Below are 24,084 nucleotides of genomic sequence, written 5' to 3'. Positions count from 1 at the left end.
GTTTCTGCTGACTTATTCCGCAATCCCGGATAAAATTGCACTGATCATGTTACGATCGTGTATAACGATGATGCAACAATTTGTTTGCCTCGCAGCGCAAATTCTCAGCCCGGCCAAAAGTGTACCCCTTGAGTTGAGATCGCCAACTCATGTATGTATGCGGTGATTGAAAGAGGTAAAAATTCCAGCTGTCAGGTTATGAATTATATCTTAAACATTTCCTGGCGTCTTCCTTCAAGATAGCGTGAGTTACATTTTTTACGCATTTGGATCAGCTGTTCTATAGATAGAACCACCCACGGGCTCACGAAAATAAATTCCGTTGATGGGCGAGTTCAGCCGACAGACTATCGATTCACGCGCACCTTTCCGAAATGGTTTCCGACTCTCTGCTCGGAACCGAAATCGTGAAGTGTTTAAATTTTGGCGGAAATCAAAGGGAAAAAGATCGAGTAAAAATTTTGTTATTCCTGTGATTTGTTCATTTTCGTCATGTTTGGTATTTTTGGACGGGAAAAGCGAAAGCTTGCTTGCAGAGAAGTTTCAGCTAAATCAGACTTTCGTGCGAAACATCACGTAGTAGTTTGTCCTGGCTACTGCCCCCTTCTAATGAAATATAACAAAGGTCCTGTTCGCGGTTTAGTTATCGCATTTATCATTTGACCCTTTGGCACTAGGAAGAACTTTTGGTTAAGTTTATTTCCAAACGTGCGAGCCTTTAGACATCTGTTTTCAGTTGAGCTGATCCACGTACAAGTTTTGTCTTAGATTTGGACACGTAGGTGATCTTGGGCATCGATCCCAAATCAGGCGTCTGCGGTCACGTTTTGGGGAGATTTTTTCTTTTTTGCATTTATGTCAAATAAGTTGAATATTGTGTTAACCTCTGAAGGCGAATGCAATCGTATTGATCAGTATTCTTACCGTCTCCGAGATATAAAAATTCCTCTTTATTGATCGAGAATATCTTATACGAAACATCTTGCATATTACTCAACATGAACCGTAATCAAGGAGATTTATAGAAGGGTTGATTCACTGAAAAGACTTGAGCGTGATACAGTAACTGCGTCACAAACCGAATTTTCTCGAAAAGGCGCCAAGAGGGCCTTTCGGTCAACATTTGTTATCTGAGCTCGATACGTCTGAAAGGAACCGAACTCAGGTTCACGTGAGTTGTTCATAAAGAAGTACTTAAAGATATCGCTATGTACTTTATAGACCGAGGAAAATGTGTTTCAAAGCTCCAATAAAGCAAGATTCGAGTTTCCGAATTCTAACAGTCTTAGTGCTATTTCGAACTCAAGGCCATGCACTCCCCTTATCAGTTAAAAATGCATGCCATAGTTGGGCTGCAATAAAGGAAGCTAAGGGAATGATGATGGTGTAGATGTTCATGATCATGATTTACCGCTTGGTACGGGAAGGTAGGTGGGAGAAAAGCGTCAACCGTGTAGTACCCTTCTCGCACAAGGATTCTCTTGTCCAGTGTGCGCTAGTGTCAAAAGATCTTCCCCCCTTTGATGCTTGGATCTCTGGAACTCGGAAAAGAACAACCATCCCCTCCGAAAAGGTACACCAAGCTTCTCAAGATCGAATGTATCGCGCGAGTAAACGCGCGAGGCAACTAGGAGAATCGTGAGCTCCCAGTATACCCTTCGGCATGCAAAAGTTATGATGGCGGAAAATATTATAGATATTTGGCATTCATCGGTATTTATAATGACACTCGCGAAATAATCTTTCCTTGCTTCGAACAATTTAACCATGTCCACTAACGAAGGAATATCTCTCGCCTCGGTGCGGGATTTTTTAGTTAAGAACGACGGAAAAGTGAAAAACACAGATTTAGTCCATCATTTTCGACAACAGCTGAACGATTCAGCAAACAAAAGTGAGTCGAATAATTTGTTGTTTTCCGTTTCGATTCGACGGAATATGTATTTTTTCGTTATGTATGTCTCATTATAACTGAAACTGATACTTTCTTTCAGGTAAAGTGCGAGTTGAATTTAAGGAAATTGTGCATACTATCGCGACGGTACAAACTATAGATGTAAGTGCGGAATCGAAGTTGTTGACTGCGGCGTACTTGTGAATAATTATGTTACCCGTTAATGTAAAGATTGATCGGTGTATTTATTTCTTCGAACAATTCAAGGGAGAATTAAAATTTTAATCCTAAATTTGCATTACTAGTTTCATTACCTTAGTAATTAGAAAGTGTCTTCAATTTTATTGTCGCATATTGTTAACATTGGAGCTAATTCGAGCTATTAAAGCTTTCTTTACTTTGTAATCGTTATTTTATACGTGATAAATGTAAACTATTATTTTTGGGCTTCATATAAAGGCCTATATCGACTCAGTTAGTTAACATACTCGCTGAAACCACTTTTGCTAAATTATGGAAACCATTTTTAAGAGTACTTCAATATCAGAGGCATTTTAAGAACTTGCAATGGGAATTAAATACAGAAATTATACCATTTAATGATGTTGAAACTTTCAGTTCTCGTTTATTGCTTATATGTAGTTTGTTTTGCCATTAGCTTTTAACAATTATTACTCTTGCTAGTTGTCATTTCGATGTTGGTTAATACGATTTCAAGTCAAAACAAGTTCAAATCAGTACTATTTGTGTTTTCATCGGGGATAGTACATGTCTAAACAGAGCAAAATGAAGAATAATCGAACCTATTTAGTCCATTTAGTCTAACTGCAACAAGTACAATTAGGTGATAGTGAAACTAATCAAAAGCAGATATAGGGCTGAGTAACTGACTCTATCTAGAGGAGAAGTTTGAGTGGTCTGTAAATGAAGATGTAAATAACACTGGCAGTTGGAAGGTAAAACTTGGCCCTATAGAGAAGGTATTCACATCTCTGACGACATCCTAAGAGTTGGTTTTAATACATTGTTATTTGGTAAACAGCTATATGTACACACCTTTCCACAATATCCTGAGCTTATCAGGCCTATAGTAAAATGACACAGAGCTTTTATTATTCTTAAATTAATAATAATAGTAATAATAGTTTATGATTACAGCTTCACCTGGGAGACATAATGTTTGATTTAGGAAATGAGATAATTTAACCATTAATGATTCATTCTCCAGACCTGTTTCTTTGGTGAATTGGATATAATTTTTATATATTTAAGAATTATTTTTTCAAAACAAACCCTGAACTGAAATCAATTTGTTTGATAAAGTTGAAATAACATTATTTCTCTAAACATTTGTTAATTTTGAATTTGCAGGCATCATCCTGTTTGATTAGATTCTTTAAGATTAAGTCAAAATTTTGTAAAATGCTTGACAAAGATTATCCTTTTTTTCTCTGCACAATAACAGGGAGAAAAGTACTTTGTACTCAAGAAGCCTAAGGAAGCTCCTGCAGTGCTCCGTAAACCGCCTAGGCCAGCTAAGGCACGACCTGTATCTGGTCCCCCTGTTTTCCGAGGAGCAAAGCTGGAAGAAGTGCCATTAGGCTCAGGGGCACAATCAAATCCTAGAAGACAGTCAACAACAGAGGATGAATTGCCAGCCCTTAGTCATCCAAATAAAGAAAACAGACCCCTAGAGAAAAGAGAGGGAACAGATGGTATAGGGCATTTGGTGAGCGTAGAATCTGTGGACAGTGGTCTGGAGTCCAATGTGAGTCCAATCACATTTTTTTTCTAAATGGTTCTCTTTTGTGAATTATTTGGGTCAAATTGTATTATTTAAATTTTATGCATTTAATTGTATGATTAAATGTTTTAATACATCACATGGTTGTAAAAGGAAACTGAGGCTATGGAGATTGCAGTCAATTCTCCAGTGAGGAGTTTAGAGTTTAAACAAGTGTTAAGGTGGAATTTGTTGTGTCCATTAATTTTCTAAAATGTGCCTGTTTATTTATTGTTTCAATATACTATATGCATCATACATTTATGTAATTTGCACTATACAAATTATTATTGTTATCATAATATTATTAGCTGTTGTATTATCATTTCAAAGACTGGAAACTGAAGTTGTGAATACTGAATTACATGTATGTAATACTTGTTTTTAGGGAGGTTCAGTGGGAAGTGTATCTACATCAACTTTCAAAATGCTGCAAAATCAGTTTCTAAATGGTGGGAGTGGATCCACTACTAATGTTCAGCCAGAAAGATTGTCACGAAGCAATGATGACCTGGTGAGTAGTCAGTAGTTGGTAGTTGTCACAGAGTAATTGAAAATTTACATTTACAGTGTACCAGTTACTTAATAATTTTACACACTGTTTTAGTCAAGAGCTGTAAGCCAGCAAAGGCTTCACCAGTTACCAAATTGGATTTCAAAATTTAATGATTTTGACTGTATAAAAGCAGCTTAATGCATCCAAGTAATGTCAAAGTTTGACAGCCGAAAGTACTAGGAAATGCATTTTCCAGCATTCTATTTTCAAAAATTTTCTGGGTGAGCATGCTCCCACACCCTCTTGGAGAAGAAGGGCTAAAAGGCCCACAACAGTACACTTTTCAGAAAACTCCAGCTACTAAAAACCTTAAAGAAAACCCTGCTTACATGTATGTATACTTTTACATGTAGTTGATGAAACAAAGCTTTAGTAAGTAATTTACAGAAATTGTGATAGGCAGCATAACTATGAAGGTGTAGTAGTTTGAAAGCAATTTCCAAGAATTTTTGCCAAACAATATAATTATGGATATGATGCAATAACAATTATAACATGGTAAACTGATATTTGTTGACTACAAATCCTTGTTAAAAATAATCTCCAATGTATTTGCAGAACAATAAATGTTAACAAATAATTGTTTTTTTTTTCAAGGACAAATTCAACCATTATTGTTGAGAAATCAATGAAAAAACAATACAAAAAGAGTTGCTTTCTTAACATCCCTAATTGTACTCTGCACTTTATTAAGGGCTTTTCGCATCTTGCCAAAATTGTTATGAGAGGTCATGTACCAAGAGTGCTATGAGTCATGCTGAGGGTGTTTCAGACTTATTTCCTGTGCCTCCAATTCTTTCTTTGAAGCCATCTTTATGTACTTATAAAATAAGTTCTAAAATTTTTTCATGTGAATACTTTTGCATGCATAATTATGTACATGTGCAGTGTTCTCCCTTATTTTCAGCATGACAGGTAAAATAAATTTTCAAACCGGTAAAGCAGTCCTTTTACCTGTTGAATTTTCAAGAATTCCAAGCAATTTTAAATGGTGATGAGAGGTACTACAGGTGGTAAATGTTACCGGTTACTGCCTGAAAAGGAGAACACTGCATGTGAGTTGACTCTGTTGTGGTTCAAATATTTCCTTCAAGTGTTATACATTTGTAAAAGCAGTTTTTTTGTTGTCTTCAGTCATGATTGTCACAGTGAGCACTTCACAAATAAAACAATAGATCAAAGTGGTATAAAATGATTTTGAACAAAGGATTAATTTGAACCACAACAACTAAATGAAGTATATCATAATACACAACCTTGTGATGAATTTGATATATAAAATCATCTTTTCCTTAGGATCGAATGGATGATGACGCAGAAGGTTAGTGTCACACAGTGTATTATTTATAAAAAAAGATTGTTGATTCTAGCTACTTTGTTAAGCACTCCCTGAGGTGTACATGTCTATAATCTTCATGTTTCTTGGAGCTGATGTTGAATTTTAAGTTTTGTCAAGACAATAAGTATGGTACTTTACTCTGATGAAGACTGCTTCCTGGGCTGTCAAAATGTCACTGCTACTGACTAAAATCCTTCCAGGACTCCTTTCACTGAGACAATCAGACTACATGTTCAACTTAAGCTGTATTCCTGAGCAAAAAATTAAAACAAATGAACAAGCCAACAAACTAACCAACCTACATAGTATATAAACAAAGGAAAAAAACATGAAAAAAATTCAAACCAAAGAAGTTATGTTGACAAAAACTCAACTTTCTAGTGGTGACATGTTGAGACCAACAAATTTGAGAAAATAAATGAAAGATATTAATAGCTCTGCTACATTAGATTATTTGTCTATTTTGACATTTTTAATCAAAGAAGGATAAATACATCATTAGTACCATAACACTACATGCAAATGTGGTATACATGAAAGAGTCATCTGTATTTTTTGTGGGGTCATTACCCCCTTTAAACTGATATTTTGTGTTAGTGAATATTAATTTTGAATTGTTTATTAATATCTAAAAAATCCTTCATGAAGATGTTGTGTATTTATTTTACACTTAAGTTCAGGCAGTTGATTAATTTACAATGAAAATATGTAATGTTAATCTTCGCAAGAAGCTTCTCTGTCACTAGATCATGAAGTTTAGATCCACAGACTTTGAATTCTGTTAATCTTTTATTTGAAATGGATTTTGTGGCATGTTTGATCCTGTCTTTTAGGTACTGCAATAACACTACAGCTTTACAGAATTTTGATATATTTTGTACTCCTTCTAAGTTTAATGAACCCAGTCATTTTTTTTTTTGTGTGGCAAATTTCATGAGTCAATGAATTGCAAAATTTTCAATTTCTAATTATGCTAATGGAAGTGTTTCATAAACTGGGTATATTGATTTCTTTCCTGTTTCAATAATTGATCATGTATTCTTGGCACCTGCTATGACTGCTGCTACAAATGGATTGAGGCTCACAACAAGGGTTTTGAGGTTTCGTTAAAAGATTTGAATGCATTTACTACTGCAATAAATCACAGTGGGACCCTAGGCACATGTGCTGTATTGAGATCAAAAGCAATTGTTGAATTTAAAGGCTTTAAATCTGTTAGTTATGGTGGTTCTTTCACATGGCCAAACATTTGAGGAGAAAAACTAGTGAGTGGTTAATATTTATATATTAACTTTGAAATAAGACTTTTTCCTATGAAAACTTTTCATAAAAATGTCAAATCTATCTCAGATTTCCCTCTTTCTTGGGTATTTGCCCAAATATATTTATTTCTTGCTGCTAATCTGTGCAGAAACTTCAATTTAGATGTAGAATTTCTTGTAATTTTGAATTTTAATGCTTTGAACTCTCTCTTGATTATTTGTTTGGTGAGCAAGCATGATTATTTCTGGACTGTTTACTTCATGTGAATTATAAAGATTACTGGATTAGAGTCAGTAATAACATAGAAAAATGTAAAATGTGTTGGCAGCCGTGTGAAGATGACCCAGTTTTCTTATGTGAAATCATTTTTCCCAGCTGTGAAATACATTTATAGACAATCAACTGCCGTTATTAGAGTGGCCATTCATTTTATAATTTATAGAACAAGAACTTCTCAATGAGCACTCTTTGCATGCTGTTCAGCTCCCCTTTAAGTCTACGAGTAGATAAAAAATAGAAAGAATTGTAGGAAATAATCAACAAAGTTCAAATTTTAGTTTTTATGTGTATTTCATGTGTATATATTAATTTTGCTGGTGGCTATCACTTATAGTAGATAATGAGTATATGAGTGTCAGGACACGGAATTCTGGCACCAAATGCTGTTATGGAATAATGAAAATGGGCTTCTGTGACCTACAGTGTAGTCTTACTGTCTGATGCATTCAATTTCCATCACTCCTTTCTCTTCTCAAAAGGGAAAAATAAAACAATTTTTTGTAACATTTATAAAAAATTCTGGTGAGATTGTTTTGTTGATCAGTATTTTATTAAATAACCTTACCTCTCTGCAGATTTAGGTGACAAAGGGTTTTTTAATTCTCCATGTTGGGTAAACCTGAGGATTTGGTGTCAAATGAAACGTTATCCTCAAGGTGATATTTTTTGTATCACATATTCCTTGCACTTGGAATTGCATTGATGTTGGAAGTATATTGTTTGTTTTGGTCATTCCTGGGGGTTCAAAGGGTACACTATTTGTGCATATTGAAAAATATTTATTTTGAGCTATTTGCATGAAGTATGATGTTGTTAAGGTGGCACTCTAAATATTTTGCATAATTATAATGTCTTTTTGTATCTAATAGGGGATGACTTTTTAATGGGAGGACCAACAGCACATGTAAGGTTTCATTGTACTTATTACATGTATGTTGTAGTAAGTTATACTCTGATGAGTATAAGCCTTGTAGCCTGTTTCAGGATCTCAGCAGTTTGTGGAGATGAGCAAAGGGAGGGATCAAAAGATACATGAGAGAAATGATTGGGAATCAATGTAAAGAATAATGCAAAGCCTGAAATAATTGCTGTAAATGGCTCATTCTGCCCTCTGATCCACCCACTACCACAAGAAACTTAATACATGTATCAATGTACACTGCTGAGTCTTAGTTGTTTGAGTATTACTGCAATTTTTGTATTTCACAAACAGGTACTTTCTCGATACCTGATTTATTTTTCGTATCTGGAATTTAGTTGATAGTGATTCTTTGGACTTAATATTTTGTAGCTGGAACCTCTAGAGAAAGAGTGGCTTGTATCAGCAGCTAAAGGAAATAGGGCACAGATCATGTGTCTCTTGGAACAGGATCCTAACTTAGCAACTAAAAAAGTAAGTTTCACCTGAATCACAATTTGATATGGTTATGTATGTGTAAAGGTTCTTATGGCTGCAAAAAGATTGATACAATATTACAACAATACTACACTGTAATTTCTCACACTTTTTGGCGGAGTTGGGTTCAATATTTTCTAGTCCTTAAAAATATTGAAGCTGAATTATTTCTGACATGACAACAGAATGGAAGAAGTAGTTCTTCATGGATGTATTTTATTGTCAAACTCTGAAAGTATGCTATTTTCTTTATTGTTTTAGGACTTTATGCAGGTATGTAAATATATTTGTTTATTATAAGTATGATTTTTGTTCTTTATTTATTAGAATTTTATTGTGAAAATATAATTATGACATGTACAATACTTTGTTACAACATAGCTAGTAAATCTGTCTAATCAAATTCAATTGTGCGAGCATGCTTCGTATTCCTATTTTGTAAGCTCATGACATCAGAAAACAAATCCCTTGAGAAAAAAATTTTCCATTGGGTTGAAAATGTTATAAAACAATTGGTTCATACACCAGCTGTGTGTTCATTGAGATATGAAGCACTTGGGAAGTTAGGAGAAAACTGAAGAAGCTAGAGTTGCTTGAGGTGTAGCCTCAAGCAACTCTTATGCATCTTTCGTGCTCTCCAAACTTCCCGCATGCTTCATATCTCAATGAACGCATGCTGATGTATGAACCAATTGTTAATTATTGTTGTTTTTAGATGATGTTTGTCCCCTTTGCCAATTTGTAATGTATAGCTGAGTGATATTTATCTTAATGCTAAAGTCAGGCACTAACTCTTCTCTGTTTTCTCTTTTCATCGCATGTTTAAAGGGGGTGAGTACAATGCAAATTTGTATTTTGGAAATTTTTGTGTGTGGAATACAAAGTCTGAACAGTGGTGTTTCACATACAGGTTTTGATCAAAGTGCACTTTTTTGAAGGATATGTAAAGGATTATATGAAGGATATTTAAAGTCAAATGTAGCTCATTGTGAGAAAGAATTCATTGCACATGCATTGAAACGAAATGATGGAAATATCTGATTAAGATAAATGTCAATCAATTAAAATGTGCTAATATTACTGAATATTCACTTCAAAGTATTTTTATAAATCATAATCATCAAATTGAAGAAAATTCTTTGCTAGCCAAATCATGAAGCTGTCAATGAACTGAGGCTATTGTGTTATTTGTACATGAATTAATTATAACCTTTTTTTTTTTCTCTTTCGTATGTACATCTCTCTTTAAAAATTACTTGGATCCTTCCCTTGCTGGTTCATTAAACTATAGTATGTAAGTACATTACATATTTGATATAAATTTTGAGCATTTACATTAGTTAAAGAATAGTAACAAAACCTCTCCTTAAGATGTACTGGTACATGTCACAAATGTAATGGCAAAAAAAAGTAAAAAAAATTTGGGAACATTATTTTTACATGTTTGTGATATTTGTATTTGTGGGGCATCACTTTTTCTTTGTGACTTCTCTCTTTATACCAGCTCTCATTGTAATAATTATTTCCATCTCTATTAATATATATATTTTTAAAACTGATTATGATTATTTTCAAACTTCGCTTCAAGTTAATAAAGCTTTACGGGTGTACGTTCTCATAGCAAGGTTCTGGTAACTTTATAAGTGTGGGATTGGACAAAAGAGTGAGGGGAAATGCTGATGGAAATTACTCGACTCTCTATAGAGTGCAATCCACTGGGCAGCCAAGCATGGAAGAGCCGACATTGTGAAGCTTCTCGCTAGTACAGGAATTGATGTGAATGTTAGAACGGTATGGAAGTTTTTTCTCTCTTTTGGTCTTCTATATCGAAATGATATCAATTTTTATAAAATGACACGATCCTCAATCAACCAAGGTGAAGCAACGCTTTTTTCTGATTGGTTACCTTACTAGATAAGATTAAGCAAATGCAGTGTTCTGATTCGTTACTCAACCGGGCAAGGATTGCCCGCAAAAAATTTTAGTTTGTAACTTGTTGGTAAAATTTTTTGTTAAGGAAAAACCTTTGAACGATATCTTTGTTTTTTTTTTTTTTATCATTTGGAAGAGTAGTCAAACTAAACATTGTGGAAAAAAACGATTTTTATTAATCCTGTGTTATGCGTATTTTAACGTTGCCTGAATGGTTGCATGAATAACCGGGATTTTTTCTTTTGATATTTTCTTTCATAATCCTGGTTATTATCCTGTTGAACAGAACGTAAGTGACAGTCGAGTTATTCTTAACCATCTATTGTTGATTTCCTAGCTTAATGATACTTTATATCTTAATCTTTTTTATAGTGTAGAAGTTTGATTTAGTAGAAATTGTAATTGAGATGTTCCACGAATACTGATGTGGTGCTGTTTCTCTCTCTCTTTTTTTGTTTACTCCATGGATTACTTCAACATATCTCTCAGGGGGTAAGTCATTCTCTTCTAACTGTTAATCTATATTTATTAAAAAAAGGCTTCAGTTTTTGTCTTCCTCTTGAACCTGGAACCAAAATGTCTTATTGTGTGATTTACATTCTTTTCTTTGATCCTCGTCATCCTTCAGTATTATCCTTAGTCTTAGTGAATTTTGTCCACTTAAGTGTTTCTATCGCACCAAACAAACTATTGGGTAGCTTCTTTTACTTAAAGGTGATTTCGCCCTTTATTCGAAATCGCGCGGCGAATTTTCCAGTACAGTAGCCAATTTTGTGATCATTGTTCCTCCTTACTCAGGGATACACTCCACTTCATCTCGCTGCCATGCACGGACGCGACGCTGTCATAAAAATGCTTGTCTCTGAGTATGGTGAGTTAAAAACTTTTTATTTTTATTCTACCGCAATAGTAGTATAAGCATTGAAACTTTCACATTATCCGCAAGGTTACGACATTTGACTGACGGTGATTTTGAATTTGTTATCGCACAGAAGCGGATATAAACTGTCGTGACTTCAGTGGCAAGAAACCGAAACAAGTGGCCAGAGTCGAAAACCTGACGATTGAAGCACAAGGTACATAAAGATAGAATTGCAATAAATTCAAATCAGAAGCAGTAAGGATGATATGCACAAATATAGGATAGGAATAACAGAAACGGTAAATTTTGATAACGGTCTTCGAGTAAAGAAAGCTGTTATTCGTGTTCAGTGAGCGCGGGACAGAGAAGAAATCCGAATCCCAACATGAAAAGAGTTATCCATCTACCGTCGCATTATTAAGAAAGGCTGCCGTTTGCAATTCGTTGAAAGGATTGGCATTAAGTCACTCTGTAATAGCGGAGCTCGCAGAGCGTAGCCCCCTAGTTATACAAAATAGTAAGAACCCATCAAGCCGAAAAAATTGGATGTACGACCGTACAAGGTGCTACTTTTAACATGCGTGGTCAGCTGTACCGCCAACGCCACGGCTTTGTTCAGTAGTCCAGTGGTCAGTGCACTGGGCTCCGAGTCGGACGACCCGGGTTCTAGTCCTGACCGGGGCAAGGCGTTCTGCCCTTGAGACGTGCGGGGAAAAAATGCGAGCTCCGCTTTTAGGCTTGGCTGTAATCAATGTATCTAATGACTCATCTTGCTAGTATGCTTTATTTTTAGCGCTCCTAGAGGATCAATTTCGAAATTATTCAGGTAACTATATGAAAAAAAGCATCTTTTTTAATGTATATTTGAACGTCGATAATTTTAAGAGAGATGTTTGATTGAGTGTGGTTAAACCGAAACCAAAATGCGACACAACACAAAGGCCTTCAGGATCTCTAGAGGCCTGTGAGTTATCAAAGAAAATGACTATAATCACCCATTTCTGAAACGCGGCAAAATACGGGTAACCAGACTGCATTGAGCATCTGATTGGTTGAGTCGAAGGTGCGAGTTGTTTTTTTTAATAAATCACAAAACTTAGAAGAGCAAAAATGAGGGTATCCCGACAAGTCTCGACACTCGATCAGAAATCTCTCACATTGTGGCCACTAAGTATCAGTGGTCAAAATGTGAATCCTTACTTTTCTTGTAGTGTGCCTTTTTTTGAGAGGTTTTACAGGCAGCAGTAGTGCTCATTTAGAAATTAAGTCTCACACAGTCATGTTATGGCACCGTTAACAATTCGTGGTAATGGCGTGTCCTTTTTGTGAGGGGCTGGCCATAAAATATGTTTTGGAAGTCTTGATACAGTGTATCAGCTACAGGTGAGACAAAAGGAGTAACAGTCCTCTACACACTGAGCGTTTGAAGTTGCATTTCTTTTTCTTTTTCTTTTTTGGGTCCTAATAGGAAGTTCATGTAGACATGGTACTGAATGATGGACAGGAATAGGAAAGGGGGGGAGGGAGGGGAAATGTGGGTGGAGGGACGTTAGGGGGGAGGGAGGGGGAATGTGGGTGGAGGGACGAAAGGAGGGTTACTCTGGCTCAGATAAACGGGGTAAGTTTCTAAAGAAACTGTGGTGCTGCGTCGGTGGGAGAGTACAACAGGGTAATTTAGTATTATCAACTGATTTGATAGCGTAAATTGGCCACCGTAAAGAGTTCCAAAGCTGACGTTTCGAGCGTTAGCCCTTCTTCAGAGCGAATGACGAAGGTCTGACGCTCAAAACGTCAGCTTTGAAACTCTTTACGGTAGCCAACTTACGTTATCAACTCTGCTGATAATACTAAATTACCTTGTTGCTCTGGCTTGGTTTGCTTGCTTGGTTGATTTGAATTAGATGATACATTATGGAAGTTGTCAGGTAATTATGAAATAACGATGGAAGGAACAGAGTACAAACAACTTTAGTATTGTGTTTTTTGAGAGTCTTTTTATCCAATGCTACTCCTGAACTCAGATGAGGTTACAAGTTCAAGTATAGTCAGAAGGTATAGCGAGATCTTCCTGGCTGGAATACTGCGACTGAGCGGACGGGGCAAGAAGGACAGCAACAATAACTCAGATAAAGCTACCAAATAACTTTATTGAATATCTTCATGCTAGCCTTTGCAAACTGATCGCTAACTTAAGGCTTGGAGAAGCAACGTGTACGCATTTGAATTTGTAGAGTTATAGTTAGGCTTTATGCGAGATATCTTTGCGTACTGCAAGCTGCTTGTGAAAAGTAGGGATAGTAGATTTTTTCAAGGATATAACATTCAACTTAAGAAGGACATGTTATTAAAGCGGATATGTGCAAAGTAAGGTAACATGCTATTTCTAAGAAGATGCCATCGAGGTGGAAGATATATGATAATTTAAAGCATTTTTTAGTGACGTACTCTCCTTTTCCGAGGGTGAAGATGCTCTGCGTAAGCAAGAACTTATTTTAGATCTTTGTGCAAATATTTACAATTGTACTAAAAGGTTTGGCCAGTTTTTTACTTATATCCGATAGATATCATTTGTTATTTTGAACTGTACCGTTGTAACGACGATGAGTGGTTATATCTCCATCTTCTACAAAAGCAAGGAAAACTATTTGACATTCAAAAGCCTAGATTTTAAAAAGTTTTGTCTCTCCCGTTATAAGGTTAAACAGAGTAAATAATTTAAAATACTAAATGTAATCAGATTGTTTTGTTCTGCAACCTTCCAGTGACTCTCGCGATCGATTTCATCCTGTCACAGTTTCGTGGTTGTGTCTTAAATCCTATTTCAATTCTCGTTTTCGCTTGTTTCTATGTGTTAAAACTTATTTTGTGAAAATATACCTCTGCTAGTTTGTTCGTTTCATAGGAGTTCGTCTCTATCTCAAAAAGCATCTCAATTTGTGAAACATTGTTTGGAGGAGACGTACATGAAATGCGTAATTATAGCAATGAGAAAGGTACTCTCCTCTCCGCCGGTACTAGATATGTCCAAGCAAGTTTAAAATCTATTGAGCTTCTCTTTTTAACAACATTTTAAACAGCATCTTCGATATTCACTAGTCTATCAAGAATTCAAATGTGGTTTTTTCATTTTTTTTTTAAGTTTTTGGCGGCAGTTATAGCAGAGTGGACATGATATTGTTGATGTTTTATCTCTTAATATTCCAGTATTCTCGGTATTGATTTACTTGCCTTGTGAAAAAGCCTCACCTCCTTGCTGTTGGAGCTGAAACTTTTTAAGCACTCAGGTGTCTGGACAAGCTAATACTTAAATTTTTACCAAGGTAGTTTCTGAGTAATGCGACTTTGGCTTGACTTGACACATTCACGTGAAAACATCTCGCACTTGCTGTTTTTCTTTAGATAGCATGGAATAGGTCAGTGTTGCTGCTTAAGTGTGCTTCTCGTTAAAATTAGCAAGTACTACCACAGCACGTTGCTGGTTTCAATAATTTGCGTTCCATGTGGAAGGTAATTTTTGTATATGTTGCTGGACTTGGAACCTTGTAATGATTATTGTAGCCCTCTGATGACATATTTAAACTTATGTAATTAACATAGATCTCTACTTACCTTGAGATGGTGTGACATGTAAACGTGATGGTGTAACGTAGACATTTCAGCAAAGCGGAAAGTACCTACCGTCTTACCAGGGAAGAATTCGCTATATCCGGCTTGTCTCTCATAGCATCGCGTTTGATTTTACTTGATCGTCACTGATTATTTTTTATTTTGTTTTTGTGTTGGTGTAGTTATATGTTATTTTATTCTGCCTGAAGAGGCGAAGGCAGCGTGGAGAAGGGGGTTTTGTACGTTATTGACCAAGAAAATTCTGGCTCTTTAGTCAGTTGTGGGAAAGAGGTTTTGCGAAATTATTGAAACCGTCCTCACAGTGAAAAAGCGCATCGCAATTCATTGCTCGCGTAGGGCAGTGTGTCCTATTCAGTCTTTTGAGGTAGCTTAGTTTGATGGATAGATGGAGAGAGGGATGGGAGTAGACGGTTTGAGACTTCAGTCGGTTGTCAACGCCCTGGTTTATGGTTTTTTCTTGAATTTGTACTTTTAAGCCTTGGAGTTATTTTGCATTAAAGATACACAGCTAGGCATTTGTTTTCTAGGTTTTGTCCTCGTGAATGTCTTTATCACGATCGTCATTACTGGCTCGTTCTTGCGCTGTTAGTTAGACGCATGTGTGATGTACGACTGGATTTTTTACGCAGACTCAGTGATGCTTACAACGTTTACTTCGCCCATCAGAGCCTCACTGACTTTTATGTTTTCGCAAGGATTATTGCTCACTTTCTCTCAACCAGGGTGTCTAGAAATGCATGGAGAGTAGTTTGCAGTTCTCGAAAAGTTTTTGCTAGACAAGTACCTTAAGTTCACAAAACTGATATGCTTGTTGTCAATGTTAAATTTGCTCGTGTGGATGTTTTGGTTAGGACAACTGCAGAGCAAATTTTAGAGGGGTGTTTGGGAAATTTTTATTCCAGCAAGGCTTCAGGGAAAAGTGTATCTACCAAGGAAAAAAACTTAAAGCGTAGAGAAAGCAAAGCAGTTGTGTAAATGGACCTGTTTGTGCTTGTTTTGCAGATACATCATCTGAGTCATCAGGCTACGGCTCGCTCAGTAAATACGGCTCCCTAAACTCCAATCCGGGAGTGGTGATGTCCAGTCACCACAGCAACAGCGAGAAGGGCAGTGGTAAAAACGAAGTGTCCGATGATAAATCCAGGTCAAGATCGGTAAGATGTGTTCTTTTCCTTTCACAATTGTACAGGCCTCGGTCAAAGGGTGGATAACGCTGTCCACTTGATAAATCGCTATCAGTTGTTCGAAGTTCGAATAAAACTATCCGCTCGATACATCTCTATCCGGTGGATAACGCCATACCTTTTGCTATCACTTATTCACTGGATAGCGATTTATCTGTTGGATAACGTTAGTCGACTTTTACACAACTGGACCCAGGCGGATAGCGCCGTACGTTCTGTAACAGCTGCCTTGGATTCATGCGTAAGATAGCGTTATCCGTCCTTTGAGCACCTGGGCCCAGATCCTTCCCCCAACCTTTCCTTTCCCACTTCGACCGCTTCAGTCACCCACGTTCCCGTTAAGGTTTTCAAAGATTATGTCGCAGTCGGACTGTTGAGTCTGGTACAGTCGCTGTTATTTCAGATTTCTTTTTAAGCCCGTTAATAATTTTAACTCGCAGATGTTACAAAAATTCCATCAAAAACAACAAACAGTCAAACAAAACAGATCAAAAAAGAAAACAGCAACAACAATCACAACAATGGTTTTGAAAAATTCCCGCGGATTTGTGGGACGCTACTCAATCCCTCTTTCTTTTTTCTGTCGCTTTCTGATTTCTTGAAAATCAGCTAGGCCCAATAGTACATGCTGTAAAACATTTCACACACTCAGTCAAACCTAGGATTGGAAAACCACGTGGAGCGATGTTTGGGCCTTTTGCAGTTAGGAGAGGAGAGTTTTAGGATGTTACATGTGTGAATGTTACAGCAGAAAGACTGGACGTTGTGTAAACGATGTCTGTTTTCTCTTTTTACATCTCTTATATCAACACCCATAGCCCCGGTCTAGACATATCTAATCAAATGGCTGCTGCTTCCCGCTCATTTCTTCCTGGTGTAACATTATGTCAACCGGTCACCATTGGCGCGTCAAAACTACTTGCGCGTGGAAAGGACTCGCGCGTCACGAGCTGCTGCGGTAACTCATGACTCGCTCGATTGTGGACTGTTTGCGTGCATGTAAACAATCGTGGAAGAATCACGTGGATGCGTGCAAACCCAAGTCTAGACCGTTTTCATTTTTTTTTTTTCATTCGGGTTTTACGTGCACGCGTGGACGTATGCATGGATAGAAAAAACAATCTCCTCCCGCTTAAAGCGCTAGACCCATATCCAAAAAATAAGAAAAACAAGAAAAAGAAAAAAAGAAAAGCATTTTACCCTACGATTGATAGCCATGTTCCAGAAAACCCGAGTGTATGCGTTCGCGAGGAAGCGAAAAGATAATTGACATCGAGTAAAATCGCTTGGGCTTAGAGAAGAATAAGCTGAATATTTAGGCATTTATGTTTAAAAAATCTGCCCTGGTTAACTGTGATGTAAACTTTCGGTCTCCCTATTGCGAATGTCTCCATCCGTTGTAGTTTAGGTTAAAATGGTACCTTTTTTCTATTTGGTGCCCCTATTCAACGTAACAATCACTGGAGAAATAAGACATCGCTGATAGTAAGTTGCTTTTGAGCAGATGTTCTATTTATGCCTGTGACTTGGAAAGGGAATTTTAGTTTTAGATGGCTTTGCCGAGAAAAGTTATCTTACAAAGTCTAAAAGAGCACTTGGCAATGCTATAAAGTTATTTTGGTGATAGGTGTTTACGGTTGGCTGCTCGAAGTGTAAAACGCCCTGTCTTGAGAAAACATCTATGAATACAAATACATGCCCTTTCTATCTACATGTACCTACGTGTTTCGCGTTTAAGTATCGAAAATCTATGAGAAGTGCTGTTATTTTTAGGAGAACTTTTCTTCAGTCATGTCTGTGGGTTATTCTATCACATGCGTGAGATATTTTTAGAAATAACCGTTGTTTGCAATATTGCCTTAGAATATTATGCAACATTGCCTTATTGCCTTAAAATATTCCCGAAGGTGTATTGCATACACCTTCGGAAATATTTTAAAGCTGCTCTTAGACATTAATTTAGAAACATGCCTCTCGGCTGTGAGAATTCTGAGAACATTTGCGATCTGCGAGTTTTCATTGGTAAAATGAATTCCATACTTAACGTTTTGTCAGGTGTTTTTTCTTTGACTCTTTTAACCTTAGACTGCTTTAGTTTTGAAAGCTTTTAGGAGCGAAAACAATTTTTGTTTTTCCCATGTTATTGCGCGGATGTTTTGAATTTTTGTAAACACTTAATTCATAGCTGTACCATGATAACATGCTGGATATCAGTGTTTTTAGAATCAATGAATTAATTCCTGTCATTTTTTTTTTAACCTCCTTCTAAAATAAGAAAAGGGCATGTTTTTTTGGCGATTTGGAGGCCTTTGATGCATCTAAAAGTCGTTCATTTAACCGGAACAGATAAGCGTATTTGATAATATCGAAAAGCGATTATCGACACAAAATGTGTGTTTGTTATTATGATCGAAAATGACAACCCACTTTTCAGACTTCCTATTTAAACTCGTTGGTTTTCCAAGCCGTACTTACTTGTATCTCTGTAGCACATGTTCAGTGTAGTAGCAAAAAGGCTTGTCCTTTACAGCGCGGAACAATTATTCATGGATTCAGTATCGGTAAACTGGATTCTTCCTCCGAAAAATTTCTTTTGTTTTTCAAAGGAAACCTTTCCTGTTTCCTCCAGCAGTTTGGCCTCGAAGGCATGATCGCGCGCTTTGTCGCGAAGCGTCCACCGTGCGATGATGCTTGTGAAAATCTTGATGTTACCAGCCCATAATGGTCGTTATGTCTAGATTTCACACAACTCTAGACCAATATACTTAGTATGGGAACGATTGTGGAAAAAAGCGTGGCACGATTTAACATGTTTTTATCCCCTTTGGAGTAATTTGTTCGAAGGTCATATTATGACAGACGTGTCAAAGTCCATTGGCAATTAAGATAATGTTATTGACTGGGTAAGATTTTCGCGAGGAAATGTCTCTAATGTAGAAACCGTGTGTGCATTTTCGAAGCTATATCGCGAGATGCTGCTGATATTGGAATTTGCTATCGATGTTTTTACAATGATCTTCGACATTGTTCCGAAAAATACGCAGGATTATGTGGCCGTGATTTAGCGAATGTGATACCACTTGATATCCAGTTTATCATGAGAAAATGGGAATTTGATGTTTCTCAAGGAAATTGAGCAAATTTACCTTGGTTGATGTAATATTGATGCTAAATGCCTCGAAACTCTTACCGATTCGTTGGTTGTCCGCGGTCACGAGAAATGAAGTTTGCAGAAAGAGTATATTTTAAATGTCAACCACACAGTTGGGGTAATATGAATGGACTTTGTGTGAATAATTTCCTTGTGGTAAATATGTAATTAGCTCTGTCTAATGTTGTTTTGATTTTGACGTTGTCTTCGTCTGCTCGCTTTCCCAAGTCAGTTAGAGACAATGAACGATTTAAGCATTAATTTAAATGTTTGAGTACTTTTGCGGCTCAAAGCGTTTGGTCAATAAAAACAAGGAAAAAAACAGGACTTGTATCCTTATATCAAATTCCTTACGAACCGATATAATATTTCGTTTAATATATCTCGTCTTAAGTGTGATTTCAGAATATCTGTAAAATCTCACGCATTGATTTCACCTCGTCACTAAATAATAATAACAAAAACTTACTTTAACAAGCGGATTCAGTTTATGTTGCTATCGATGAAAAGTTTGAACGGGGTACAATAATTTTTGTCTCTTTCAGCCGGTGCCCTATCAAATTGTTTATAAAAACCTACATCTGCCCTCAAGGTATTCGCCTTTAACAAGTTTGTTGTTGCGAGGATCGTGAAGGTTTCTTTTGCGGTCTTGCCTTACATTTGATTCTCGCGCGGTTAACACGCGTGTTAGACACGCGCTCTAACTCTCTATTATATCGTAAACCTTTACTGGCCTATCGTTGGGGTTTCTCTAGTGGGGCAATCCACTCAAACCCAGACCTCATAAATGCTTCCGTCTGAACTCCTCTCTCCCCTCACCCCCCTCCCCCTTCCTTCCCACCTCGTTTTCCAGACTCAAAAACGCTGCCTGTTGTCTCCAGAAATGACTCAGTCCCATTCTTCTTGGTCTAGAAGTGTTCATTATCTAAGCAACTATCTCCATTTTTTTTTTCCTATTTAGTCATCCATAGGTAAATTTTTGATGAAAAAGAGACAGAAGCAGAAAGAACGCGCACCGGTGCCGCACTTTCCTCCAAGTAGCACCAGTGCCGGGTAAGTGTTACCTGATTCAAATTTGAGTTAAATTTGTGCCAGGGTCTCTGTCGGTGGAGAGGAATGTAGAGCGAACGGAAACCGCGATAGGACTTGGAAAGAGTTTGAGTAAAAGCCATTTTCCTACCCGCAATTCCCCCGCTCGCCTTATTCTTCTCTCGTCTGTACTTGCCAAGAGCCCTTTAATAGAAATATAAATGTAGATAAACATTTGAAAGTGAAAGGAAAACAAAGGTCATAAACAAATAAATAAATAAATAAAATTATAAGTGAATGAATGTACAATAAAAGGATTAAAAATGAATAAATAAATGATAAGATAAATGAAAAAAAAAACAGACAAATACATGAACATATAAACAAATAAATGAACGAATAAACACGGCGGATTAGGGGCAATTTAAATAAATTCATCACTAACAAACTAGAAAATAAAACTCGGTAAACTGTTGTTTTAATTCTCAGCTCTCAAAGTGTGATGATGTACCGTCGAACATCTGACACTCAGCCTTTTCAAACCACAGTTCTTCAGAGCAGTTTTCGCAGAATCCTGAGCTCAAGTTTAGAGACCAGACACAGAGTGCGACCATATAATTACACTATATAGCCAATAAAGTGGAATAGAATGAAGAATAAAATATCAACTCAAAATAATAATTATAACTTAAATTAAGCATTTTATAATTTTTTTTATAAACATGGTTTTTAAAAAAATACCCTTTTTTCGTAAGTTTCTGAAAAAAAAAACATGCGAGTATAAATAAAGATTAAGTAATATTCCCTATTCCTCGTGGGAAAAAAAGAAAAAAAATCTTTTGTAACGTTTTTTTTTTGCAAATATATTCTTCAATTGATACTATATGGTAACTAACTTGGAAGGAGATAAAACAGTCAACTTTACAGTCAACCAATTCGTTGGTTATTTTATAACATGACTAAAATAGTTAACATCTTTAATAAAAACTTGATAAAATTTAACAAACATTCCCTATACCTTTGTAACGAATGTGACTTGAACAGCTTTTCATGTAAGATATTACCGCGTAACTTATTGTTTGTGACCGCCGCAGTTGATATTTATCTCGCAGACTAGTATTTTGTTATTATTAATGTGGTAAATTGTGGCCTCTTAGTAAAGTATAATACTTTTTGCCAAGTGATCAGGTAGACTACTGCAGAGTATTTTCATTCCTGTGCAATGATTTTCTTCCAGAGATGTATTTATATGCATATTACATAAGCGTTGTATTTGAAGTCATGTCTAGTTTGGTCATTTAAGTTATGTTGACCTCGACGGTGAAGCCTTAGTTGACGCTTACCGCTGATAAGAAACGAAAATGTAGTTGAGATGCCCGGCAGTTCGAGTCAGCTGAGACGGAAGATGTTATTTTCTTGATGGGAATTCATGCGGATTAGCAAGAAGTTGATGATAACTTAGTTCGAAAAGGGGGCTCTAACGCTTTTAGTGAACGTGGCCGGTAATGAAGGTCATGTAGAGTCGGTTTTGTTTGCACAATTTAGTTGGAACATGTTAAAAACTCAGGGAATTTAACGTACGCTTTAACTTTTCAATGCAGCGAGTCTATGGACTTCTTAACACAATATGCTAGTCAAAAAACCCCCAATTTCTGGCGTAATTTGTCGTATGTTGTATACTCTTAGAATTATGAAGTTCTTATGCATTTTTCAGCCTAGTTCAAAACGCGTCTGAAATTATTTTTTAGCTTCGCTCGTCACCATTCGATATTAGGCACATACCTTGTACTCCTTGTGAACACTTACAAAACCTAGAAGAAATTCGACGATTTTTTGAGCCAAATTAAGAGCAGAGTATAGCAAAACCAATGCAAGCCTTGATTGCCCATGACAATCGATTGAAAATTGCTCCCAATATGACGAAAATTGGTACTTTTGTTTACAGATTATTGATAAGCACCCCATTATCAGTTGAATCTGGGTCGTTTGAGGGGAGCCCTGGACTCATATCTCAGCGAACCTACTCAGACTCTAATCTCCTCAAGTCGACTGGTGTTTAGCATCCACATAAACGATCACAGCAAAGAAGAGTTGTTCCACGAACTGTACTTATTTTCCTGTAAGAAGCCATGCCCTGTTGGAGTCACACTTGTTACCTCAACGCTCTTACTCTAGAAATTAGTCATAAAACCTTCCTGCAGCAAAGGATTGAGATTCGAGAAAATTAGGAAAGATAGGATGCTATTTTGTTAGAAGTCCAAACTCTCCTACCAAAGTAGAAGAAAGTGTATGGTAGCTAGAAGAGAATGCTCGACTAAAGATCAGCCATCCCACCGTTACTTACTGTGTGGGACTGAAAATATACGAGAATACAATGCTAAGAGCTAAATTGGCCAACTTAGTTTTTATTTACGTCGTGTGCACGGTTGTCTTTTGTGCTGTCTATGTAAAAAGAGACGATGTTTTCATTATTTTATAATGTTTATATTTATGTTGGCCCAGGTTTTCAAAGTACAGCCATCTCTGTACGGCACGTTTACATAAGGAACCTTTCCCGCAGCCGGCAGAACTTACATTCATCTGCCTAAATTTTTGAGTGAAACGTTCCAATTTGGCTACATTACTTTATAACCCAGTGTGCTAAATTAAGGTGATTCCTCAGTTTTGCACCGCGCATCCTGTATTGCACATAATAATCACGTCATTAGGGGAATGGGCGCGCGCGCATTCCGAGAATACGGTATTGTTTTTCAATCCATGGACCGATAAAAAGGTACGATGGTCTTTCGTTCTTAAAAGAGCACAGTGACATATATATATTCTTTTGCATAATTTTGGCGTACAATTTATCCCCCTTAAATTGAGAAAATTATGATCTTGAAAGGAATGACCTGAGGAACATTAAGTCGGTGTTATTTGAATTTGCGTGATTTTCCCAAATGATAAATCAAATTATTCCATACGCTCGAGACTTTCTACCTATCAAGTTTTTCAAGTGTTTCTTTAAATACCCTTGCTTCTAGCTGCAGTAAAATGTACTGTGAACCGATGAAATGACGCACGTGATTAGTGCTAGTACAGGCATAAATGGGGTAAGTTTGGCCCAATATATCTCGTAAACAAGCAGGGTGACGTATCTTTTTTATTGTATTTTTCGAACAGACAATGGTAGGGAACATTTTAGGATAATTAAAAAATTGTTCGATAACTTTTTTTTCTGAGGAATCACCTTAAGTCTGAGTGGAGACTTTGTGCAGATAAAAAGACGTTATTTACATTTTTAACCTCGCCGCCCCCCCCTCACTCCCCTTCTTTTACTGATCCTCCCCCCCTTGTTTTTCTTCTGTTAATCTCCACGTTTTACTAAATTCAACTGAATCCTATTGAATTCTTGTTTTGATTAAAATTTGTAGATAAGATGTTGCTACATGCATTAAAAAGGTTTTTTAGTCACACTTGCTTCTTCCAAGTCTGATGTTATTTATAATCCATCAAATGTATTTGTTTTCGCGCGGTTGGTCTTAATCAATCTCATCACGTGACCGAATATGCCCCAGCCAAAACTGAGAAATATCCGATGATATATCCCAAGTGATGGTCCCCAATTTTCAAACCTTGTGTCCATTACGAGAAGTTTTCCTCTAAAATTTAACTCAAGATGAGAGAGCGTTTTGTGTTTGTTGCAGAAAAAGGGACATGTTCAATATTGTTCATAAATTTTAAGCAAATGAAGATCATCGCAGTATATACTCAACTTAAGCAGTTGAGAAATAAGGCCTGAAAAAAATT

General features: G+C 36.6%; 2 protein-coding genes across 3 annotated transcripts; both read left to right on the top strand.

Moving 5' to 3' along the window:
- Positions 1-1,656: 1,656 nt before the first annotated feature.
- Positions 1,657-10,934, top strand: LOC113667569 (ankyrin repeat domain-containing protein SOWAHC). Its single transcript, XM_089201778.1, has 10 exons — positions 1,657-1,894; positions 1,995-2,056; positions 3,360-3,662; positions 4,066-4,191; positions 5,530-5,554; positions 7,984-8,018; positions 8,406-8,507; positions 8,772-9,804; positions 10,215-10,301; positions 10,729-10,934. Exons 1-8 carry the CDS (start codon positions 1,768-1,770, stop codon positions 8,808-8,810), a joined length of 819 nt encoding a protein of 272 aa, XP_089057904.1. The 5' UTR covers positions 1,657-1,767; the 3' UTR covers positions 8,811-9,804; positions 10,215-10,301; positions 10,729-10,934.
- Positions 10,935-11,161: 227 nt separating this feature from the next.
- LOC113667541 (uncharacterized) lies at positions 11,162-23,750 on the top strand. 2 transcript variants are annotated; one of them, XM_089201780.1, is made up of 6 exons: positions 11,162-11,313; positions 11,435-11,518; positions 12,098-12,130; positions 15,934-16,085; positions 20,228-20,319; positions 22,241-23,750. In XM_089201780.1, the coding sequence occupies exons 1-6, from the start codon at positions 11,268-11,270 to the stop codon at positions 22,353-22,355; spliced, it is 522 nt and encodes a 173-aa protein (XP_089057906.1). In that variant the 5' UTR covers positions 11,162-11,267; the 3' UTR covers positions 22,356-23,750. The 2 variants fall into 2 exon arrangements, with proteins under 2 accessions (XP_089057906.1, XP_089057905.1); XM_089201779.1 differs by lacking the exon at positions 22,241-23,750 and adding an exon at positions 20,785-21,573 and having other exon boundaries at positions 11,220-11,313.
- Positions 23,751-24,084: the final 334 nt, after the last annotated feature.

The sequence above is a fragment of the Pocillopora damicornis genome, chromosome 3 (assembly GCF_964200805.1).
Source record: "Pocillopora damicornis chromosome 3, jaPocDami1.2, whole genome shotgun sequence".
In the NCBI taxonomy this organism is placed as follows: Eukaryota; Metazoa; Cnidaria; class Anthozoa; order Scleractinia; family Pocilloporidae; genus Pocillopora; species Pocillopora damicornis.
The sequence above is the reverse complement of the archived record's forward strand: the minus strand, read 5'-3'. Positions and strand labels throughout refer to the sequence as shown.